The 26,529-nt window shown below is 35.9% G+C and overlaps 1 protein-coding gene across 4 annotated transcripts in view; it reads right to left on the bottom strand.

Annotated features, from left to right (window-relative positions):
- The window catches only part of CACNA2D3 (calcium voltage-gated channel auxiliary subunit alpha2delta 3), a 425,193-nt gene that overhangs the window by 2,891 nt on the left and 395,773 nt on the right, over positions 1–26,529 (bottom strand). For 2 of the 4 annotated variants that reach the window (XM_009910018.2, XM_054162203.1), the window contains 5 exons: positions 22,495–22,570; positions 18,850–18,902; positions 17,260–17,315; positions 13,754–13,865; positions 586–698 (listed from right to left, as the gene is read on the bottom strand). In XM_009910018.2, coding sequence (XP_009908320.1) covers positions 586–698; positions 13,754–13,865; positions 17,260–17,315; positions 18,850–18,902; positions 22,495–22,570 — 410 coding nt within the window. Of the gene's footprint in view, positions 1–585; positions 699–13,753; positions 13,866–17,259; positions 17,316–18,849; positions 18,903–22,494; positions 22,571–24,046; positions 24,093–26,529 lie in introns of those variants that run through there. The other 2 variants (XM_054162207.1, XR_008462276.1) reach the window with 2 other exon arrangements.

Here is a 26,529-nt window from a genome sequence, read left to right as displayed (position 1 = left end):
GCACCTTCCATAACTGGCTACCTCAACCAGCTGTGTCAGGAAGTTATCCTCTACACACTCTAGAAGCCTCTGGGACTGCTCCCTCTCTGCTGCATTGTATTTCCACCAGACATCAGGGAAGTTCCCCACAAGAACAAGGGCCAGCAATCACAAGACTTCTGCCAGATGCCTAAAGAATATTTTCTGTCTCATCTTGTCTCTGAAATGCTGTTGAGCTTTATCTATTCTGAAGGGTTTATAGCCATTAATTGGGGCACTCCGGTGGCGTGAGACATCTCACCACATTTATGTGATAGCTAATATATCATCATTTTTCTGATAGACAATACTTAGGATGTAATTTGAATGATGTGCACTATCTTAAGATGGCCATGACCTTATGATACTTAAAGATGCACATAAGAGTATTTCGTTATTTTGTATTGACTGCATTGTCCTTGAAAAGAAGAATGCATTTTTAGTTGACTTAAATAATTAATGGGTAATGATGCATTAAGTCATGTAATTCAAGTTTTACATAATATGAAATTTTTCAATATTTGCATCTTGAATCCCTGTCTGAGAACTTTGCAAATGAAAGGATATATCTTATTTCTATAGGTGCCATGGTAATTGGTGGGATAGAATCACAGAAGCACTCATTATCCACTACCACCATGAAGAGATTGCTGCTTGGGATTTGCTGGATAACAAAAGACCTGCAAATAAAGAAGAAATCAAATAATGATGACATTATCTGTACTTCTGAGCAATGGGATTTGTTAGGGACTCTAACTTCTGAACACCACCTGTATTATAATTACAAACTTTACTAACTTTGTACATCATACTATACCTCCACACCTTGTAAAAACAGGCTTTGGACAGTGGTTTCCACAGTTCACAGAATGTGATTGTCCATTTTGAGATGTACATGATGCTGAAAGGTACAAGGTGAAGCAGAATGGATAGGCTTATACTGCTGATACAATAATGTGAGCACTGGGACACTAGTGAATTACCAAGGAGTTTATCAGACTTTTTAAGATTTCAATGCTGTATCTCCATTACAGGTACCTAGCTATGTATTTATGATCTGGCATTTTTAAGTACAGATGAAACCAATCTGCAGAAATAATGAAGGTTCTTCTGCAGCCACATAGCAAAAACTCATGGTCCCAAACTTTAGCCTCTGTAATCACATTAGGACCGTTATTCACTCTGGGTCTTGCTTGAAGCAACATGAACTACTGAGAAAAATCTCAGCTTTCAGCTATCCTCTTGAGAGTCATTTTATTACAGAGCCAACAAAATAGAGATTAAGTCTCAAAACCTTCATAAGCAAGGAGATTTATTTTAGAATAATGATGACTATATGGTACAAATATGGTGATAACTCAGCACCACATTGGAATTAAGTCAAAATAGGCAACTCAAAAGGAGAGCAAGAAATAAAGACATTGCTTGTAAGAAGGAAGGCACCCAGGGGAGACCAGGGAAGGATCCTCTGGGCATTATTCAGTGATCCACAGAGTTACAAAGAGATGAACTCTTAAGCACGTACCAAGGAGAAAATAGGAAGGAGCAGAACCAAGTAGGCACTGTTTAGCCTTTTCTTTGCAACTCAGGATACAATACAAAAGAAAGGTTTTAAGGCTCAGATCCAGCTCTTGACAATTTTTTAAAACAATGTCAGAATTTATGTATTGTATCAACAGAATCCTTGCCATATCGAATATCACCGAAATCTGGCAATTCCAGGAATTAGGTGTTTTTCAGAGCAGTATGCTGGTAAATGTAGAGAATGTTAAGTGAGGGTTTGAGCACCAGTAAGATGTGGAGAGAAACATATTTTTCCTCAGACATCTTTATTTAAAATACATATTGTCTTACTAAAATAACTCCTTGCTTTTTCCAAAAATCACAGAAGAAGAAATAGTGGAAGGGGCAGGGAGTATTCAAACCAAGCTTCAGGGAAAAAAAAAAAAAAAAAAAAGAAACAAAAAAAGCCCCAACCCATTTGGAAAACTTACTATAAAAACTTTGCCAACGGAAAGATTAAACACTTTTCAGTATTTTTTAAACTTACTGAACCTCCATTAAAGTTACACTTAGAGTGATCTGCAATATGTTAGCTTTATGTTTATAAATGAAATATACATTTATGACATCATGTAAAAGGCTGAACTTTATAAATGTACCTACCAAACAGCTGGAGCAGACTGACATCATTGTAAGGGAGCATCTGTGGCTTTGTGGATTTGTGTGTGGAAGAAATGAGGCCAACAAAAGGAATGGAAGGAAAATCTTTAACAGAGAATAACACTAAAATTGCGCTGTGTGAATTTCTCAAACAAGTTATGAATAAATCAATCCTTAAAGACAGGAAAAACAAGTGAAAGCAGAGGACTTGAAGACAGAGATTGAGTCAAGCAAACAATTAAGGGGAAAATAAAAAATATACGTCCACTTTAGCTTTCTTTTCTATAAACAGAAAGTGCACAAGCAAATTATATGTCTTTTAGCTGCTGTCATTTTCAATCATTCTGCAGTCATGAGGTATTCTTACCCTCACTAGATTGATGGGAAAGGACTTTTTACCAGTCACAACCACTGTAGTTGCTCTGTAACTATTCAGATAATTCATATGGCACTGCTTCCATGCCCAAACTGGATAAAGCAGACAATCATCCCAGCAGCAGGTCTTGTGTCTGTGTCCAGCTTTCAGTTCCCATAGTGACATGTGCATGCATCTTTGAAATTCGTTTTCAGTGAATGTTCATGCCAATAAGTCTCAGGAGCTGAACATTCACAGACAACAAAAGGTGCATAAACACAGTCAGAACAGCTTTCAAATACTGAAATATTCCACCACAATGCTTCACTGCATACACCGAGATTCAATTGCTAGTGAGAAAGCCCTCTAGCAAATCAGCTTCCATGTCTGCAGTGAGAAATAAAGTTGTTGAAAAAGTAATGAAAATGGTTTTGTCTTTTAAGCTAGCTTCACTGTGAGTCTCTACAGTTCATGTTACAATAAGCATTCTGAACACCTGCTGGCTTAGGCTGTCATTTGTGCCACTCGCGATATGGGAGCCAACTCCTAAGGACAGGGGATGGATTTTTATTGAGCTTTATTGCTGGTTTAACTATCAAAAGAAAGTCTATGTTAAATTGCCTGTGCTTACTATTTATGAAGGATGTTTCATGCTCAAAAGGGAAAACTTTCTGTGTTGGTTAATGTAAATCTTTTGATTTGAACCTTTTCCTTTTACACCGGTATCATCACCATCATTCTATAGTGACAGCATACAACAGGTTTTGCATATGTTTCCATGTAAAAAAAATGGAATAAACTGTTTGGGTTCCTGTTATGTTGACGCCATAGATATTTAAGGAGAACTTTATAAATATTTTCTTCTACATCTTTCAGACACTAAGGAACTTGTTTGGATTATTTCATGTATAGGGTCAGATACTTAAAACAGACCTGAACATAAACTGTTCTTCACTTTGAAGAGAAGATGAGGAAGGAAAAAAATTAATACTTGAAAGTCCAAGGTAGCAATTCTATTACCCCCCCCATCTTCTCCGACAATCAAGGACTCTTTCATGATCATTTCATCACCACTCTGCCCAAGATGGCCTTGAATCATTATGTCACACAGAAGTCCTGCTCTGTTCACAAACAGCAGGTTCAGCAAGTGCCTTCCCTAGCTGGCTACCTCACCAGCTGTGTGAGGAAGTTATGCTCTACACACTCTAGGAAATACCAGGACTGCTTCCTCTCTGCTGTGTTGTATTTCCAACACACATCAGGGAAGTTTAAATCCCCCACAAGAACAAGGGCAAGGAATTGTAAGACTTCTGCCAGATGTCTAAAGAATATTTTATCTGTCTCATCTTGTCTCTGAAATGCTGCTAGGCTTTAGCCTACCTTTCCTAACATAGCTGGATCCATAACAGGTAAAGCTAATCTAATCCAATTTCAAACATGAAAGATATGTGTCTTGTCTAGCTAAGCAAACTTAACCTTTAAATTGTTTACTTTATACTATTTGACTATAATATCAGCAATTAAAGGAAGTCAATACTACAGTTAAAGAGCTTAGTGTTCGTATTTCCATGCAGGAGAGAGAATCCATTTCCTTGCCCAGTGTTGCTAAGTTTTTGACAGGATATAAACTGAACAGAAACCTAAGGTTTCCCTATTAATAAGCACCTATTTACTTATCCCAGACATACTCAGTCTTAAAGAAAGATGCTGAATGCAGCATATTTTGCACAGGACTGAGGGAGAGACATACAGCTATAGAGAGGACACAGTCATATGACAATGTTCAGAATGAGGATCCCAAATTCCAAGCTATTTTCTTTTTCCTGGCTCCTATCCACGTTCCCATTAGCTGGTGGCCAGTGATACCACTATGTAACCAGTTTCAACAACGAAGAATGGTACTAAACTTCCTAATAGGTGTTGGAAATCCATTTAGCCTTCCTTTCTTCAGACATTCATCAAGGCTGCAAAATGTTTGGGGAAACACAATGAAGGACAAGCAGCATGGAACTCTGAGCATGCTTCAGGATAAAACTACACTTGAGGAACCAAAAATGTTAGAGAGAATACCTTCCCATTATCCTACAGAATGGAAGATACTTACTTGTAATTTAAGCATGACTTGAGCACAGAACCAACTTTAAAAGCAGTTCAACTGGCTTAAAAACGATGTTGTGTGTTTCCAGGCTACAAAAAAATAAATCTGTGTTTTCTCACAGAAATACTGGGTTATTGTGCTTTGTTTTAAAACATGCTTGTTCATGAGTTATAGACATAGATATTTGTATTTTACAAATGTTATACTTTCTAATCTAACAAAATATGCTGCTATTATATCTGCACTCATGACAGCAGATGCTATGCAGCAGCGTACATGGTCACAATAAATACGTGGCTTCAGTGATATTTTAATTCTGTGAAAATTCAACCAGTTGTTCAGATTTGTCATTAATTTCACATTCAGGATCTTTAGCAGCTTGGTTAGAGGTTAAAAAAATCCATTCGTGCATTTTTTATGTTTCTATAATGATTGTAGGAACACTTGAATACTATTGTTCCATGTTACAGTAATGACTGTGGAATTGCATTCAAATTATCACTAGAATAATATCTTATTATTCTATTAGCATATGTCCCTCCTGTGCATACATAACAATATCAATTATTTTTAGGAGGCAATGGATAAGAGGATCCAGCTACCAGCTGTTTTGCCCATGCAGATGAATCCTACAAAGCATAAAGGAGTTTCACCATCAGTAGCCTGAACTAAAATAAACCGAGGGCAGTGTTTTCAAACTGGCAACATAAACACATGCACAAATATGTCAAAAAGAAGTCTGAATTGCCATGGTACTCAGGTCAGCCCTGATTGGGCATTCCAATGCTTCAGCACCTCTGTAAATCCCGCCATTTGCCTCTGGGCCTTTCAGTGTCTTTTCTGAGTGCAAACGTCCATTAATGAAGTTTGAGTATTTTGGATTAAGATTAGTTGTTACTTTAGGAATACATTTCATAGCTGTCAAATTTGATCTTTCCTATTTTTGAGAAAAGGCAAAAGCAAACCAGCACCAGGGTACAGTCAATGGAAAATATTGTGCACTCTGCACTCAAATATTTGTTACTCACGTAACTGTTGGTTGCAAACGTTCAACCCTAATGGTCTGGAACAAACTTTAAGCATTCAGCTGAAGTGCAGATATCCGCTGTGCTGTTTCCCAACTCCTATCATGTGCTTTCCAGGCTGCTGGCTACATTTCCAACCCACATTCTCCTCACTTATCACTTTTTTCTTTTTTTTTAAATGAATGAATGAAATGTTTATAGACAGTCAAGTTGGGCTACTTGGATTGTTTTGGTGTTTTTGTTTTGTTTTGTTTAATACATGATGATAGAGAATGGAAAACCTTTAATGAAATTTATAAAAATAACTTATATGCCAGTAACAACATTCTTGAGAGCTGGAGCAGTTAAACTGTATGAAGAAAAGCAACTAGTGGTTCTCTCATATAAGAAAGACAGATAAACCCGCAGCCTCAAGCCTATAATCTGACCCCATGATACCACATATAGCCTGACTGACTTTAGCACAATTTGGTGTCAGTATAAACATACCTACCCAAAAGTAAAGTTTAGAATAAAGGACTTAAAATTAATAATATCATTCTCACTGTTCCTGCTCACTGCGTCTGCTGAAGGCCTGCAATGACAGAGAGCTGTGGCATGGTTGACAACCACTCTGTTTCAGATAGGAACCACCAGAACTCTTTCAATATCTACCAGGGCATGATTTCTTAAATAACTGATGCTCTGATAAGAGTACCTTATCAACTGCATATGAGAAATCCAAAAACTCTGATTGAACAGACCGTAGGTCTAGCCTATAAAGATGGCATGGCTCTAGCAAAGAGCTGTGCAACATGAACTGAAGTACAGAAAGCAGATATGATCAGGAGAGTCACATTAGAATTGTAATAAATCCTAGAAATACAGTGCTCTTCAGATGTGCCACAGTGTGCTTTGCAAGGATGTTGTTAATTTATTTCTGTCAATATAAACTTGAGAAAGCCACATCTGAATGAATAAAGTACACTGCGTGTCATTGTATCCATACACACTTCAAGCTTTATAATATTTTAGGCTGATATACACATATTCCCTGCATGGCACTCAAATCTTAAGATTCCTGCTGTTTTTCCAAGTTAAAGGCTAATATCCATAAAGCTCTCAAATCCTGTATAAAGAGTACATGTACAGATGCCTAAGTAATGTTTGCATTGTTTTTCATCAATTAAACTACAATATGAATATATTATAAACTGAAATGAATTTCACATTATTTACAATTCTTCACAAGTCTGCCTGGATTTCACTGCAGTGTTTCCCAATTTTAGTAAGTTTTCCCATTCCAAGCCACCTTTGATATATTGATATACTACTCAGACTTATCCATATTGTCATTTATACAACTTTTAAAATCCCCTGTCATTACAAAGCATCCTTTCAATGTGTCAGCTACTATCTATTATTTGGTTAAGTTACTACTTGTTTAAAATGAAAAATTGTGTCAACTTTTAAGTAGAGTAATATTTATATTTTATAGCACTGGTGAGCTGAACTATGAACAGTGAATGGGTGGAGATCACTTTCACATAAAGAAGTTTTATTTATAAACCTCTCAAGCAATTCAGCTGTAGGCTTCCCTGGAAAACATAAGTACTGGGGAGTGTAAGAGAGAGCACGTCTCATCCTACTTGTCAGAAAAAAAAGCCTACAGTGAAGCTTATGGCAACATTAATAGACTGAATTGCTAGGAAGCTAACCAATGCATCTCCAAGATTTGAGAGTACTTACAGATGGACCGCATGGTCAGTCCTAAGGAGTCTCCTAATGAGAGGTTGCACATATATGCAAGAAAAGACCACTGTGCATTTCCTCATCTTCCTCTTCTTTCTATAGATTCTCCCACTCATTCAATATATATGTCTTGCCATTAAAAATGCCCTTTGGAAAAGATGACTATTATAGATTTATATATATTTTTTAATATTAAATATACTTTTTCTCCTTTGATCCACAGTCATTCATTGATTCTCTAGCTTTGTTATGGTGATCACAACGCCAAGCAAATTTACAGAGAGAATATGAATACAGAGTTGCATGGTTTTGTCCACTAAATAAGCAAATTCCAAGGTTTTGGTTTTTTGAGGGGGACACTCAGAGAGAGACCGAGATAACAGTGAAAGACTGTCTTCAATATTTGGTGGCATTCTGTGTGTAAGCAGTTACAATATTCCCGAATTCAATAAACACACTAAAAATGTTGTGAAACAAAAAAGGAATACTGAAAATATTTTGTCTATTTAAAAACAAAAATAAAGAAACAAAACCCTCAAGCAAGCAAACATACAGTGAAATTACCCACACAATGGCTCTGAATTGCACCTGCATGGCAAACATTATAATCATTCTTGTCTTCGGAGTGAAGAGGAATTTGCTCAGCCTACAAACAGAGATGTGTGGGTAACAATACAGGAATTTAATCTGCATATAAAGACCTTTAATGAACAATGCTAGGAGTTTTATTTGCATACTTTGATGCTTTTTACAAGGGAAGAACAGGAAAAAAAAATCTTTTGGGAACTTCCTAGAGTTTAGGGCTTTGGGCTATGACAAGTTTCTACCAGTACTGCTGCAAATATAAAGACTTTTGAATATTTGTAAGTATTCTGCAATTTTGTTTTTGAAACAGATACGGCAAGATGACTCTATAAACTTCTGATTCTTGAGACTTCAACAATTAACTACTGAGGTATGCAAAATACTGAGTTTCCCTTGAAATGCTCCTTGACTGCCATGTGCATCTAAGCAAGCTTTCAGAAATTAAGATCTGCTCAACATTGCCATGATGAGCAGTGATCAGTTTGGCTACAGCATACCTGTGACAACACAGGTTGTGTGACAACACAAAACCATTTGTGAGTGGTATCACAGGTTGGCATGGCTACTGAAGAAGCAAGGCATGTAGAAATATACAGTCTGAACAAAGTACAGTGAAATAAACATGAATATTGGTTTTCTTCAGGGTCCTATAAGTTGAATACACTAAAATGAATGCAACTCAAATTGTGTCCCAGAAAACTGACCATAATTTACTGCCCAAAATATTACAGGAAATGTAGAGAGATGTTCTGATGTACACAGAGCTCTAAATGAGAAGAAATTGGTCCTTTATGCTTTGCTTGTTTTATGTGGCAAGTTGATTTGTTTAGAACTAAACTAAGTGCATCTGAAAAAGCAAATGATTATTTATTTCATGGGAAATTGAACTGCATATTTATTTATACATTTTAAACACGATCAAGTGCAGCAGTTTGGCAGGCTTCTACAAAGAAATCCAGAAACACTTTAGCAAGTGGTCCTATGTCTCAAGTTTAAGTGTTGTTTTTTTTCAAAACCATTACCATTTTAATGTCTGCAGATTGCACTATCCCTGACACTAATATATTCAGACCCTGAACAATCTGAATTTCATTTATGTTGTTATTTATCTGGTGCTGGCAAATATGTGCATTCAGTGGACAAATCTGACAATTAGCCATTAAAAATCTACATGAAGGAATCGGTGTCATCCTGAACTATAATGCCACTACAGTTAACTTATTTTTATTGACATTAAACAGCCCAAGCTGTTTGGGCTGTTAATTGACATTAAATGGCCCACGCTAGAAGAAATCATTTGGTTTATTGATGGCTCTCCCTGTTGAATAATTGTCTGCTTAGTAACACTCCAATGAGCCAAATATATAATACATGGGACAATGTTTAATGAAATAAGTAGTTCCTTTCAATTTAACAAGTCATTTACATGTGAGATACAACAAAGTAAAGGGAACACTTACATTTATCTTGCACAATTAAAACACTTTCATTAAGGTTTTTGTAGTTCCATACTTCCTTGCTTCTCTAGTGAAAATATGGCTTTTTCATATTTACTTTTCTCTCTATTTTGTGTCTTAAGACTGCACACAAAGAATGAAACAGTTTATTTGGTTTTTTTGTATTGACCTCATGGACTCATCAGTGCTGCAATTAAAAGAGAAGGGCAATTTGCTCCCTGGGTCATTGCAAGTAAAACCAGATTTTTGATCTGCATCCAAGCCCAATATGTCATCGTACATGAACAGCAGAGGTTAAAAGGGCAGGTTTCTTAGCTGAAAATAATGGTATTCTCTTAACAGAAGGTAAATGGGAGAAATCCAAATTTTCATACAAAACCCAGATTTGCAATTACCGAAAACAGATGAGTGAATATATTACAATGATCAGGTAACTTTTCTCTGGTCAAATATAACAGCCTTTCTGATTGACATCAACTTTGTTTTTCTAAGGATGCTTTCCTTGGACAATTTTAGTGTAGTTTTTTTTTTTTTTTATTAGCAATGCTGAGATCACCAGAAGGCAGAAAGTGATTATGTAACCATCGAGAATTGCTGAAGAACTTTGGCTGACAAACTTACTTCTATTAGGAATTGGCTAACACATTGGGGCAATACCTCATAAAACTACATGCAGCATTGAGATGCTTATTTAGCCAAAGACTTCAAATATAATGTTTAATCAACAAACACATCTCTGAGCAGCACAACACCTTAAAACCCATGCTGAGTGTGTTTAGCATAGTTCTGACTCAAGAGAAAAAAGTTCCAGTTGCTATTGATAAAGAAAAAACATTTATCTTTAGCAGTTAACTATTTCTGACACTGGAGCTGCTAGAGAACATTGAACAGTCTATCAACTGACGTTTTGTAAGAGATGCATTTTGTCTTGTTTCCTTTTCTTGATTTTTTTTTTTCTTTTTTTTGAGGTGAGGGTGTTTGGGTTTTTTGGTAGGTTGGTTGTGGGTTTTTGCTATAAAATGGAATAGCCTACTGGAAAATATGAAAGCATTTCAGGTTTTTTTTTAAATGCCCAGGTTTTCCTCATGTTGACGGTGCTTAGAAAATGTGAGTTGACTTGGTTTTGATTGATGTTTAAATAACAGATTAATTTAATAATCATTGGGATATTGAATAACAACAGATTATGGGGTGGCACAGCCAAACCCTGACCTTAATGACATTTTATGTTAATACTTATTTTCTTTTAGGCTCCTGCTTTCTTAACGAAACCTATATTTTCAAAAATTGTTTTCAAACATTGCAAATTATCCCAAAGTATCATTTATTTTTTGCTAGTAAGAGATAAGTTTACATATAAAGAGTGTATTTTACATGTCTGTATGCATTTAGTGCCTGACTCAAAGTCCACGTAAGTGTACAGATGCCCTTCCACTGACTAAGTTTTCAGACACAGCTGAAAAGGTGAGCCAGCTATTGATGAAGTAACTAGCACGTAAGCCCTTTCTAATGTGTGATGCATTTGTGAGGATGCTCTGATTTAAATTGGAACACCCATGATTTTAAATTGGAACCTGGAAACATTTATAAGAACATGGCTTAGTTTTCTTAACAGTGGAGTATTTCTATAAGATCAGTAACAGCACACCCAAGACGGAATAAGACTGAGCCTCTGACTCTCACTAAGTGACCTTGTTGACTATGACTGTGACTTTGTTAGCAATAACACAGTATTTGTGCTCCAAAATGTCTTATCTAAGTAACATTATATGGTTTCAATTAACATCAGTCATCATTTTTACTTCTACTGAGAGACTGCTTTTGAGTCTCCTTTTTCAGACAAGGGCTCTATAGTAGTGCCTGGCACTGTAGGAACAAAAGACAGTGACTTGAATGAGTAACTTGTGACACAAACTTTCTTATGGGAGAGTATTTGCACAACTCCTGTTTTCAGAGCTGTTTACAATATACTGAGTTTCCTGGTCTCTTTCAAAGAGGTTCAGCTAAATATTTACAAATACATTTTCTATTTGTAATCACAATTTGCAAGTTTGTATCACAAACAGATTAATCTATAACACAGTCCAGGGAGAATAAAGAAAATAATCCAACTGGCTCAAAGTGAGCTGAATCGAGAACCCAGTGTGCAAGAAATGCAGTCCAGATTAACCATTGAGCACAGAGTCATTTCAAGGCTCACTGTACATAAGGGTGAACCCTAACTTTGACTGATCAAGCCCATCATTCTTAAATTACAAGTATTAAGCAATACACTTGCTTGGAAAAATATTTATTGGTACTGAGGCCATGAAACAGAAAACTGGGTCAGAAGATATAGGTCTGCAAAGGACTTTGGGTCAAATTCCTTAGCTGTTCTGCGGGAAAGTGTCCTGGGTTGTAATAAAAATATTTAGAATCCAATGCAGTCTGCAATTCTAGATGCAATTTGTAGATTGTTAATGACAGTGGGTAAATGGTATAACGAAGAACTTTCCCATGAGAATCTAATAGTTCTTCTGGATTATTTCTTTAGGTTTTGCCATTGCTTGTGGAGAAAAATAATGGGTGTCTTGAGATCAGTTTGTAACTTACAGGGGTGTTTTTTTTGTTGTTTTTTTTTGTTCCACTGTGGAAGACAAAATGTTTTTCTATGAAAAAGATCTTAGTGCATTATTTTTTAAATACTATAATTTTCACTAGACTGAGTTTCCAACTCAGTGCTGTCCAAGTATTGGAGAATTACAGAATCACAGAATGTGTTATTTTTGAAAGTTATTTCCTCTGACCTGAAGTTACCTACGAAGACAGGCTGAAATCTACATTCCTTTGAGAAAACCAAGTGCTGTTAAATTAATCTTCTTTCCACAGAATCATGTCAATTTGTAATATTTAAATAAATCATAGAATGGTTTGGTTAGAAAGTTCCAAGCCCCCTGCCACAGGCAGACACCTTTCACTAGACCAGGTTGCTCAAAGCCCTGTCCAATCTGTCCTCAACAAATTTGAGGGATGTATGATTTCCCACACCCCCAAGTTCTCAGTAATCTTCTGTTCTATGATCACAACATAAGGCTACTTGAATTCTAAGATGCTGGCATGAAGCACTCATAGCAGTGTTACAGTCTTTGTATTTCATATGTCAAGCGGAAAACTCACAGCTTCATTTTGTTAATTTTGTACTTTTCAGGCAGTGGAAGCTATTGCTACACTTAAAGGGTTCCCCAGGATCAATTTACAAAGCACTTTCATACTTCTACTCCACAAAGACATCTGAAAACAAGCATTCATACTAGATATTAATAATCTATTTATAATTAAAAGTCAATAGCAAATTAAAAATCAAACTATGACGATATAAAGGATAAAATTTAGGAGCAAGTCCAGAAGCACCTAGAATTCAAAGAGAAGTTTTCACCTTCATTTGCTATTTCAAATTTATTTAGCCTGGAAAGGGTTTAACTTAGAAATTCTTCCTGACAGCTGTATCAATACACAAATTATTGCCATAAATACTAATCTCCTTTGTGATGATTACCTCTCAGTTTAAAGGAAATCCAATTAAGAGACTTACTGAAGTACAGAAATTTGCATAAACAGCATCTATGCAATTCCTCAATTAAAATGTACCATAATTACAGTTTTAAAAGTCACTGCAAACAGGGACTAAATAAAGATAAAAGATATTTTTTAGTATGGAGAAGGAAAGCCAGACTGTAGTCTTTCTCTCAACTCTGCGAGGGACAGCTTTACAGTAGCACTGCTAGAACTGACAAGGTTGCAGCACTGACATGAGAGATTTGTCACTATTAACTCAGCTTCCCAGCACTGTAAGTTTGGAGGATAGGTTTAATCCTCTCCAAGAAGGAAACACTGTTTGGCAATCACGTAAAACAACCAGATCTCACAGTACCACAAGGGAACTTCTAACCTATTCAGCAAGGTTTCACTCCTGTACAGAGGAGCTAACAGCACTAACTTTTGTATCTAAATCTTAACAAAATATACCCTTAGAATGCTGCCCTTGTGCAGCAAAATCTTAACATATCCACTGTTCTTCAAAAGGAGCATAAGACTCCACTGGATTTTCTTTTTTGTTGTTGTTGTTAGAAAATGGCAGGCAGTGCTTTAATTTAAGAGCACCAAACTCTCAAATGACCCCTGTAGTAAGAGAAATGACACCCTGACAGGGGGTCATTATATAAGATAAAACATAACAGACTTGTACATTCTTCAGCATAACCTTGAATCATTCAGTTTTATTGCTTTGTCACAAACAGTTGTATATAAAAAAAAAAAATAATAAAAAATTGAAAGGGCTTACTTGAAACAGTCATCGCAAGCAATATTCCCCATGGTCTCCTTTATAGTGCGTTCAGAAACAAAAGCTGGATATTCAGTATCACAGGGCTCTAGAGTTTGTTTCAACCTCTGCGCTATAGGCACAGGAGAGAAAAAAAAAAAAAAAGTATCTTGATGTTAACCTGGGAAGAACAGCACACAAAATTCTGAACAATGTGAGATGCTGTATATTACGGAGCTCACAGGGAACGGAAATGTTACTCAGCTTCTGCCACCCTGTGAGATTTCCTAGGCAGTGCATAATACTATTTTTTCAATTAAGGGGGAAAAAAAAAAAAAAAAAAAAGAAGAAAGAAAAAAAGCAGAAAAGTTTATCCATGGAATGTAATTTTGTAAGACATAACTGTTAAAGTATTTATTCATGGTTTAGCCATTGCCAACCTACTTTACATTTATGCACAAGTTTTTGCTCTTTCTCTGTAGACTCAAGGTGGACTTACAGTGTCATTTTTGCTTCAGCAGTGCTGTGAATCATTAAGTGTTATGTATGGGGGGTTACATGTGTTTGATATCTAAATTGTGGTACATTTGACTGAAACCAAAACACTTTTTCGGATTACAGCTTTGGAATCTTTACAGAGTTTCGTCAGTTAGAAAAACTCTGTGGATGTGGGACAGAAATGTTACTTTGCCCAGAACCCAAGCGTGTTATCTGCTTCCCAAAACAGTAATAATTAAGACTCTGTAATGCTGTGAATTTGAAACCCTTGAAGCAAAAGGGGAAAAAACTGTCACTATTTGCTTCTTAAAGATTGGGAAACAGAGGTAGCAGGAAGTGGTGAAACTCCTTCAAGGTCAAAATACAGTACAGCAGCAAAGCTGGGAACTGGAGGCAGCTCTTCTGACTCTCACACTGATGTATCTGTTGGACAATGCATCACTCATTCCCTTTCTTTTTCCTCCCCACCCCGTCATTCTTCCTTAACACAGAGATACACTTGCACATCAGCGCCAGTGTTAAGCCTATCTTAAACTAATTGCTAAGTGAGAAAACAAGACGAGGTATGACAAAAATAGATTACACTAAACAGGCTCTTGGGCTGGACAGATCTTCCGTTCAAGATAATCTGTTTCGAACCCAGTGGTGTATCTACTGCACAGTGCCAGTGGAATGGCCAAAACTGCATTTGACACCATGCACTGGGAGATGCATTTCTAAAGTGTTCCAAATTTTTGTTTAGAATTTCTAAAATATTCTGCCAAATGCACAGATCCCAAGAGATATACTAAAGGTGGTCATAAAAGTTTTACTTCTCGTATTTTCACCATAATAGTGACATAGCTAACAATTTTTTTTTTAACTTGTCTGACTAGCTTTACTGTACCTTATCCTTTCTCTTCTGTTCTCCTTATCTGTGGCCAAGAATGACTGAAATTTATCACCTGTATTTTGGTCTACCCTCACTTGTATCAACATATGGCTTGTGTAACAAAGAGAGTGCCAAACATCCATGGGAATCAGATTTCCAGCACCTCCTTACAGTCCAGAAGATGATGTGATTGCCCAGGGGTTTAGGACATCAGTTTGCTCTCTCTCATTTGCAAATGTGCTTGAGATTCCAAGATTTTGTGCAGAAGCATTTTTCATGCTAATATCTGATAAACTGGCAGGTGTGTGGGGACCCTCTAGTATCCTCACAATATGTGACGATCTCAATGTCACAATTTGAGCAGGAAGCAATTTCCTCATTAGAGGATTTTTATTTTCCTTCTGAGCTTTAAGCAATAAGTAAAAAAATGTGCATGTTCATTTGTTTTAATTTTATAAAGTGTAGTCGTAATTCTTACAACTCTTAGTGGCAACATTCATGAGAAGAGGAGGGATGCTGTCTTTAGAGGACATTTTCCCTAGGACAGAATGCAAGTGCCATTTGGTATTTCATGTCAGGACATATTAAGGCAGATTTTCACAGTACACTTCGAAATCATCCCAAAAAGTTACCCATTTCCTACACTGGATGTTGACGTTGTTCTGTAAACACTAAGGACTAAAACTGGCATACCTGCTACTCCTCTTCAGATATAAGGAACAGTTCTGCATTTGCTGCATCTAGCACAGTAAACCCTGCTGTCCTTCACAGCCATCAGTGTGAGAGACATTCTTCATCATGGTTTGGAAAACCATTGGAAAGTTAGCCTTGTTTTTGGAAGACCTGTCTATACAGCACTGATTACAGAGCAGAGCCAAAAGCAAATAGTGACTGGCTAGTTCTCCTGAATCTTGATTTATGTATGTGTGTCCAGCCTGCATCAGGCTGATTGTTCATGTAACAGAAAAATTGCCTTCATTGTTGCAATGCAGCGTGCATTGGCATGTCAAAGGCTATACCAAGTTCATGCACCTAAGTTTCCAGAAGGATTTTATCTGATTTTCATCTCCAGTGGACACCCATCTTAGCCTCCCCTTCTCCCTACACAACATTTACAACACATCAGGCAGTACCCTGACATGCTTTGCCATTTACTGCCATACATTCCAGTTCCTCCACAAAACATCTTTCTGCTAGAAGAGCTCCAGCATCGTATTACTACAGAGGATACTGGAATATTCCAGGGCATCAGTATGTTCCACTTTCTCTATACCTTAACTTCAGAGAGGACATTATTTCAGCATAAAGACAGCCTGGCATACAGGAAATGAAAATATTAACTGAAGCTTAAAGTAGCCATTTCATCCTCTGCTTTGCTAAGGAATATGCAAATCTGAGAATACAAGACTGAAGAATTACATTTAAGTTATTACACCAGTAATAACTGCAGCTATGAAATAGCCAGCAGAAGAGAATTAGCCCTTTACTTTTGAGAAACATTTCTGAAATGTAATGTCTGCTAAAACATAAGACAGTTGACACTGAAAACTTCCAGTTCTTATAGGAGCTGTTAGCACTTCATTATTCCAAATGAAGTCTCTACATTTATAAAAATTATTTTGAGTAAATTAAAGGCATGTAGATTTTATGACTTTAAAATGTCTATTTTGAATGGAATGATAAAACAAACTGCAGTTTTAACCAATCCTGATTACAAATAAAAGTGTAACATTTAAGCCTTAAAAATAATTTCCCAGCACAATACCCACTCCCCCACCCCCACCCAAAATACTACAGCAACTCTAGAAAAAAACATGCAGCAGGAGCAGAAAAAGGCTAGCAGAATTCTTTATTCACAGAGATTGTTTTGAAGTGTTTGTAATAAAATGTATTTAATCATTATCTACTGTTTTAGTTTCTCCATTATAGTAGTGTAGTGCATTCCTAGAATACACAGAGACACTTTGTGGTTCTTCATAGAAGATATGTGTGTTTTGGAAACCATTAACAAAGAAGAGGATGCTGACACAGGGAACAAACTGTTGTAATTAGATGTAGATTATTGAATGTAAAACCTTTCATGCACATCTGAATTCCAAGAATCCAATTTAATCTAGACATTTCTGACATAGTGGGCAAGAAGAAGTATTGCACTTACCTTTTGCTGTTAGATCAGAGTGCCACCAACTGCATAGATTGAATTCCACAAGGAACCTAGACAAATTATTAGAGTTTTCATATTACCCCACAGAAGGTTTTTAAAACACTAAACTGACTGTAGGTTGACACCAGTAATCCTGTTTTAAGGAAAAGCTAACACAAAACTGAAATTCAGGCTAATAGCATAACTGTGATTATCAGCTACTGCTGTTCTCATATTTTCACTGCTTTGTATCTTACAACCAAGAATTTATTATGAATTGAACTCTATCAATAAATCATATATCTGCCTATTATTAATTTATTGATATTATTTGAAGTGTCCATTAAAATTCCCAATGCATGGCAGCACACATTATTTTTACTGTTGAACATTATTTCTTCATTATTCCAGTATTTTAAAATGCCACAGGATTATAACTGTTCTGGATACAGTACAGGAGTTCACATAAAATAGTTCCCTATATTAATTCTGGAACTAAGATATAAAATTATTTTATTTCTAGGAGCAGGAAAGCTTGATTAACCAGTGCCTAATCAACTCTAACGAGATGTGTAGAGAAATATGCTGCAATTTACATTGAAGAGAGGACTGAAATGTGTTGGTCTCTTGCAAGCGTAGAGAATGTGAAAGCAGTATCCACTGTATCATATGGACATGAAACTGCAGTGCTTATAAAGACAGAAAGTTTCTTGAGAATTTTTTAAGCTGCTAAATGCTAGCATCAAAGTCTCATTTAAACGTGATTTCTTTCCCTGATATTTACTTTGGAAGCTGCATTTACGATCAGTCTCTGCCCTCTGGCAATAGCCATTCAGTTAATTCTCCTTAACTCTTACTCCAAACTTTGATGAAAGCTCACACAATTTACAATGAAAACAAAATGACTACAAGAAAAAATAAATTCTGTTTTGGTAAAGATAAAATTCACTTAAATCTGCAACTTCACTCTCTGATAACAGCAATAAACCATATAGTTTAATAACACAAGACACATTTTTAAAGCTTCCTCTTCTCCATATACTATTTCTCAGTGATTTCTTAGGCAATGTCTTTAAAAGGCAATGCTCATTATGGATTAACTGGAAATGTTAGAAGAAATCAGCAAGGTAAAATATTCAGCAACATTCAGTTTACTGTAAAAGATCCATCCTACAGAAATTCATAAAGTGACAGTGCAGTGAATCCCTGTGACAGCTCATATATTGACAACAGCCCACACAAGCAGCATTACAAAGAGACAGATATTCAGCTAAAATTTAATAATAATCACAATAATCAATTTGGCTTCTATATAGTGAGCTGCTACATTTACTAAGCAAAGGAATCCAGATATAAGCGAAGATCACAAATAATATAATAAAAGTGGAACTATGCACTCATATAGCCAAAATTTGTCTCAGATTTTAACAATGTAAAATTGGAAAGCAAAACATTGACAAATATTATTGTATTTAAAATCATGTAATAAAAGCAGCACGATGTATGTAAAAGGTGAAAGGTACAAATATTAATTAAACAGTCAAAAGTACAAGTGCTCAGTAATTCATACATACATTCATTAAGCTCTTGGTAAAATTTACTTACAAGACAAGCTCAGTCATAATCCATTTCACTGCAGCAAAGAAGGCATTATAAGGCTGAAGAGAAGTAACTCATTTAATAAATAGGAAAAACATGCAGTATTTATATCTTAACTGAATTCTTCATGGAAAGACAATGTTATGGATATTCAAATGCATGGGGAGCATTATAAAAAAAGAACAATCACTTTTCCTTATAAAGAAGGAAATGCTATTATATTTAATATTAAAATGCATGGTAATCAAAAGTTTTGCACATGACTCTTAAATATTTAACCTCTAGGGGTTCCTATTTCCCAGGATATTGCTGGAGGAACAGCTCTGGTAGATAGTACAAGCTTTTCTTAGGCTGCAATTCACAGAACTGTCTCATCCTTCTATAATACAAATCTCACTTCATTACCTCAGTCTAATTAGGCTAGGAAAAGCTTCTAAAGTTTGAATTTACCTAAATGAATTTATAAGTCATATTGAAGGACCAGTTGCAGGAAGTTAAAGCAGATTTTAAGATTCTTCCCTCCTTTCTCTATTTTTCAGATACAGCAAATACTTTGAAAAACCTGTTTACTCTTCTTCTATTATATTTTGAATATTTGGGTTTTGAAAAGAATATCAACATTATTTTTCTTTTATAAAAGAATCTCAGGGAGAAAAGTCAGTTTCTAGAAATTTGGAAAGGAATTTATTCTTGCCTCACTCATTTGTGTTAAGGGTCTCCTAGCTGCATAAAATTTTGCAGGCACTAGATTCTGTCAACAGATCATTTTAGCACATGTAAGAAGTCATACTGACGTTAAAATAACTATTCAGTTATCTAAAATCATGCTTAACCATCCTGACTCAACACCTTACTGAATTAATGCTGTTTTGCCCAGCAGTGACCAGTCATTTAAAGTTTTCAGCGGCCACAAAGAGCATTTCTGCTCATGGCTGATAAACCACAGAGCCAGTGAACTAGTGTCACTCAGTGGCAAGAAAGGCTGAAACAGCAAGTCATTAGAATGCAATATAATGCCCAAGACAGTAAATATTGTCTACTGTTAAGGACTGTCTTGTAAGAAAAGAGCAAAAGCTGCAAGTCTTTCCTAGAGATGAAAAGAAACAAAAGTTGCAGCCCAGTGGCATATCTTACTTATTTTCATTCTGAATCTGTAAAACTGACATTTCACACCCAAATAATTAAATTTGTTGCATCCTTTTGTTTTCATAATGCCAAATGATTTAATATAAAATAATGGATGTTTACTTATAAACAATATACATTTAATGTAACACATACTATACATTACAAAATTATTTTAATATGTTAAAAGAAAGAAAAAATTAATATTCAGTACATATGAAAAAAGTCAATAATAACAGAAAATGAGGAAAAATTGTTATGAAATGTTAGTGGGAAAATATTTCATTACATTGATACAAATGCATTCTCATAAAAAGTGATTTTACTAATGCAGCCTTTTCAGTTCAAAGTCTGTTCCTTTAAAAACTGCAGCAAAAACTTTAGGAGTTTTAAACCATCATTGAGAGCCAAAGGAATTGAGTTGGGTGATTCAATGGCACTGATAGAGAGTTATCTAAAAAGTGAGTAAATTGGAAAAAAAAGAGAAAATATGCTAAATAATAAAGTACCCACATATCTTTAGAGGTACAGTCATCTATTGGTAAAGAAATTACCAGGTCTATAAATCTAAGCCATCCCTAATTTAGTTTTTTTAGTCCCACAGCCTATAAAAAGCTATGCCAGAAAGAGGGGGCCAGGCCCCAGTACCCATTTTCCATGATTTTGGCAGAATGTTGTGATACATCCTTTGGTAGTCATATAGCCTTGGATGCCTCTGCTCCACTTCTATGCTGTTTAAACCAAGAGCTCTTAAAAAAAAAAATAAAGACATCCCTGTCTTGTCCCTGTATCTATTCCTGTACCTGTAAAACCATAATTCTCAAAAGGAAGGATAAACATTTGCGGGCAAACATTTTGCTAGTGTAGAAACTATACCAGATGCTGCCTAATAACTTGATCTATATGTACAAATCTTGGCATAAAAAAAGGGAAAAAAAACTTCTGAGGAGTTTAGCCCTACCTGTTTCTAATGAAGGTTTACTTCATACTTTTTCGATAGTCATAGTTACTAGAAGTGACTGAATCAACAGAAAAATAATAAAATAACCAAAGCTCTGTCCATCTTTCATGTTGAACATGGCAAAAACTCACTTAAAGTTTAAAGGAGAGTTTTCCTATTGTTTAAAACAAAAATATATATATATCAAGAACATGTTTGCTATGTCTCTGTCTATCCCACAACAATTACAGAGGTGTTTCTCTGTAAACACAGCCTGAACAAAAATTGGAATAGTGAAAAATCTCTTGGATTAGAGTCCACTTGTAAGAGAGAAATAATTCAGCTCTACTTGCTGGGTGCTTATGCAAACTAAGCCAAAGCCCCAAGCCTTGGGATGAAAGGTTGTTGCTAGGAGAAGCAGCACGTTACATAATTATTTTTTTACATGTGATTCACAGCATCCTCTTCTATCTCACTGGCAATTTAAGTCTTATTGCACAGCCTGGCACTTGTTATTATGTCCAGATAGACTTCTTTAAGATTCAGGCTTTAGCAGATAACAGATTTGCAGGTATTCGAAAGAGTGTCACGTATATGTAAATGAAAACATCTCAAAGTACAGACAGTTATTAAACCATAGAAGATTTAGAGAGAGACATTTGGAACTTGCCAGAACTTTAATATTTACTCAATGGCTTAACTATGTGTAGGTTTATTTTTTCTAACCATCTCTCCAAACATTTAAAAACACTAGGAGGTAACTTTTCCAGATCGCTAAAATTGCTGCAGTGTTTTGCTGCTGTCTTTACATAAGAAATTTTTAGGCTAATACTATCATATACTGGTTAAACTGATTTCATTTTCATATGCAAAAGACATACTTTACCTAACGCCATATAAGTTCTGATAGACTATATAGTAATCAGTAAAAATTGCATTATTATATAAATACTCTTGAGATCATTACCTAGTTACACAATTAGCAACAAGTGTTGTCCATGCAAGGCTCAGCTTGACTTATCAGGCTGTTTAGAGGGACAGGGTTTGTATTCAGAACAGGTGGCAAGACAAGGGTTTAAAGGCATTGAAAATCAATGTTAAAGGACTTCTTTAAATACTAAGGAAAACAAAAAAAAATGTTGAAGTCATTGACTTGTATGCCTTGCCAAGAACCAATCATTCCACAGTAAAAAAATCCAAAACAAACCTCAATTTTTAATTTGAATTGCATTTCTATTTGTGCCTGTGTCTTTAGCTATAGAAAAGGCAGACATGATTCCAGTTACCCAAAGAAAACTCAATCTCTTGACAAATTTATGAAGTTCTAAAAGAGAAGATTCAGATGGTACAAAGAACATTCTGTCAAAATCTCAGGCATGGTGGCCAAGCATTAAAAAAAATTGTGTAAGTACTTGAACTTGAAAATTCTTAGCACTTTGCATTTGTGTGTAACAAGCCATTCCTTGTATGCACTGGGATAAACACATTCCAAATCAAAATAATGGGCTACAATGGCCATGAGATATTTGCAATAATTTTCTTTGATGATTGCATGGAAATGTGCTCAGAAAATTTACTATACTTACGTCCAGTAAGCTATGGGCACTGTCGCTACTTTCTTTGTTTGTTCTACACATGGCCTGGTAGTCATAAAGTGTAATTCTACAGGGAAGAACAGAAAACTGCTTGACTAAAAGAAGAAAACACAGTGGAATAAAAATAATGATATGGAACACATGTCTGCCCACAAAGTAGACAGGGGAAAAAAATTCTAACAGCAGGAGGGGAAAGAAGGAAATACAGGTTACACAAATGGAATAAAGGTAAGAAACACTGTGAAAACTTTGCAAGGATTTTATCAGACTAAGAAAACAAAGCAAAAGCAGAACTGGGAGAAACTGGGGAAGATACACATAAAGTGTAACAAACGATGATATAAACAATGTGAGGAGGAGGAAAATACACATTCAACGTGATGCTTAAACAATTGGTTCTGGACTAAGATCAGCACATTTAGCCCCAGAAAGTGAAAGAATCTATGCATTTGAGGGGCTTCTCACAACAGACCACTCTTGAATGCCAGTAAAAGCAGAAAGACACTTCTACAGTTCCAGCATCTCAGTGCACAACTAATTTGTAAAAACATGGTGTTGCTTCAAAGGAGGGAGGTGGAATTTCAGTGTATTCACAGTACAGATGATTGAAGCAGAATGGGTTTATTTTGCTTATTTTCATGAGGGCAAAATATTCCATGTCAGATACCCACTGTAATCAGCGTATACTGGAAGCCTCCTCAGATGCATAGTAAACAGGAAAATTTCTTTCTGCTTGTGATTTCTACTCATCACTGATACACATCAGAGATCTAAATGTAAAATCCAGAACTCAGAGATAGTACATGGAATTGTGATTATTTCTCTAAATCTGTCTGTCCATAGAACAATTCATTAGTAATATCCATCCACATAAAAAGCATTTAACATCTATAGCAGATGTAAAGCATCCATATCTGATAAGTTGCAACAAGTGTAAATATATGTAAAAGTTGCTAGTATTATTTTAATATATCCATTTGAGTTTTGCATCATCAGAGGGACAAAGGAACACAATTGAACATCGATGGTTTATAGATGTATGAGATGGGACTTCAATGTTTTGCAATGTGTGCCTTGCTTCTAAGTGAAGAGGAAAGGAGAGCACACAAATTCATCTATGAACAGGGCGTCCCAGAAGTTGCCAAAAACAGGTCATGAAATGCATTCAGCATCACCATAAGGCATTCTGCACTGCATGCCATGAAACGTTGCAACCTGTACCAATAAAATGATGTAATCCATTGTGGTAGAAACTGTATATAATTTTTCTGATCTCATTTTGTGACAGCAACCATCACTAAAAGCTTCTTTATTATGCCCATATTTTCTTTTTGGCTTACAGGCAAAATATCTAATAGATTGAATCTTGCAGCTTCAACTAAACATTTAGTACATGGTCATACTGCTTACATTCTTAAATTTAACTTATATCCAGAGTTAAAAATGGCTAGGAAGCCATTGTTTTGTGGACTGGCAGAGAGAGGCACATGGTAGACAAACGCATAACTAGAGACCTAAACATGGGTGTAAGTTGAACACTGACCATATTTGGCAGAATCACGCCCACAGCCAGATCCGCGCACACAGATCTGCCAAGACAAACAGAGCAGTGCATGGTGTAAGCTGTGCTGCCAGTGTGGCATGCAGTAATACACCACTTTCCCTAGCCTTTTTTTTTCCTTGATTTTTTTCCCCCACTTTAACCATGGTCAGAATCAAGCCCCTGTAGGGTAATCTGTACAGCTCAATCTATCCAGTCTTGGTTGGCTTGGCTATTTTATTCCTATAGATCCAAGAACTGTGTTGCATGCCCACTTAGACCTCCTAGTGAAGGTTGCAAAGGACAAGCCCACAGGTAAGGGCAGTTTACAGATGTTATTATGCTCTCTGCAGAGTAATCAAGGAATTCTATATGGATGAAATCGTCCCATCTTGTTTCATTTAATATCTAATTTTACAAGTAGCATTCAATTCTCTTTATTCTTTGAAATAGTGTTTTCAATATAATAAGTTTGGTGACCATTTGTTTGGTGGTTGAAAGTGCAATCGATTCTGCATCTTTCAACTGCATACACCAGAACTGCTTGGTCAATCTGTGGACTTCATTATTCTGGTAACAAGTGTTAACCAAATAATTAGTTTAATTTTAGGAAGTATATTTAAAGGTATTTCCATTTGAAGATTCTGGTTCAGGAACAAACTAGAAAACAGATACTGTATCCAGGTTAAAAAATCAAAATAAAGAAAACAAAGGAATAAAACCTTATAAAGGATCATGGCAGACAGATTTCTTAAGAGCCTGGAATAAGTTTTGGGTTTTGAACAATATAATCTCCTCTTAGTAACTTTCAAAGTGGGCAGATTCAACATCCATCTGAAAGTTTTTAATAATTCAAACCACTATAACACAGGATGCATAAAATATACCAGCAAAAGCATTCTTTTTGTCATGAAATTATTTTAGAAGACCTGCTTTTTCCGCACTGAAAACAGTAGAGATTAGTGGATGAAGCCCACAGATGCTGATATCTGAGCAGTACAACATACTGAATCAATTCTGAATTCTCTGTCTCTATGAATGGTACCAAAACTCAGTATAAATGGGTTCCAAATTCAAATCCAGTTTTGCTTTGATTCCTGTAAATTCAATAGGAAGATAAAAGCCTAACAGCCCTATTCCTTATAAAAGCTACTGTAATATTTGCAAGCGAAACGGTGACCTAAGACATTATAGTACTTCTGTATTCGGGTGCCATTTCTGGTGTTGTTTTATTACTAAAGTCTTTCTAAGATTTTAGAAAATAATCTTCTCATTCAGACAGACAACTCAGTGTTGCAGAAAGAAAGGCTTCTAGACTATCCTTTCTGAAGAGCTTCTCTTTCAGTTTAAATAACTGCTTGCAGCTAACTATATCCTGTTCAAATGACTAGTTAGTCAACAGACATTCTTGCTTGCCATGGTCTAATTTTAAAGTCCATCTACATGCCCACATCCATCGCAGCAGCTCACAGGAGAGCTTTGCTTTTGCTGCAGATAACATGCTTGAGACATTCTGACATCACTGCTGTTTTTAACCATCGGTATTTCCACACCTGGTCACTGAAGTCTACAGAGCGATTGGTTTCAACGTCAGTCATAGGACAAGCAGACTACATACAGCCATCTTTATCTAATGGAAAACAAATTTACCCAAACCTAAATGTGAACCTCCATTTACACAACATTTGGGGCCAAATGCATTTTAGTGAAAACCTTTTTATCGTCAGTTTCATGATATAGTAAATTCCAGTCTTGTAATGTGCAATATATTTACAGCTGACACTAAGATGTTTCAAGAAAATTAAGCATGTAAGACAGCACAGGCCATATTAGCATATGTACTCTATGCTTTCAGGTGGATTTTCAGCATACCTGTGGATTTTTACTTGGTATTGCAAAATAGCACCACAGACAATTATAACAGCTGAAAGATCTTCAATGCATAAAATGTTTGGTTACCAGTTCAAGATTTAGAGGGTTTCATATGATGAGTGGGAGTTATAAGCATTTTACCATGGAAGCAAATGTCAAGTCCACACACACACACACAAAAAGAAGGAAGAAATGCTCCAAAGAACCAATTAATGTAAACCAATAGTACAGAAAGTCCTAATTATGGACACTATGTGTTACTCAGTAGCTTGTTTAAAAACTAATGGTGACTACAACTCACTTGTGGTGGAAAAATGCTCATTAACTTGGACACAAGAGACACAGCCTGTCTGGCATTCTCACAAGGAGGTGAAGGAGGGACAGTGATAAACACTATAAAGAGAAAACCAGTTTCTGAAGTCTAGGGAGGATCCTCATGAGGAGGTAGCAAGACACTGTAAGAAATCTTGTACTGTTTCTGCTCTGTCTCTCCCAGTGGCACTGACAGACAGGTTATTAGTGTCCCAAATCTGTCAGAGCAAAACTTCTCACCACCAAGAAAACCAATTAAAAGCATATAAATAAATTACAGAGTTTTAACAAAAACAAACTTG

This window comes from Dryobates pubescens, chromosome 1 (assembly GCF_014839835.1).
Source record: "Dryobates pubescens isolate bDryPub1 chromosome 1, bDryPub1.pri, whole genome shotgun sequence".
Taxonomy (NCBI): Eukaryota; Metazoa; Chordata; class Aves; order Piciformes; family Picidae; genus Dryobates; species Dryobates pubescens.
The sequence above is the reverse complement of the archived record's forward strand: the minus strand, read 5'-3'. Positions and strand labels throughout refer to the sequence as shown.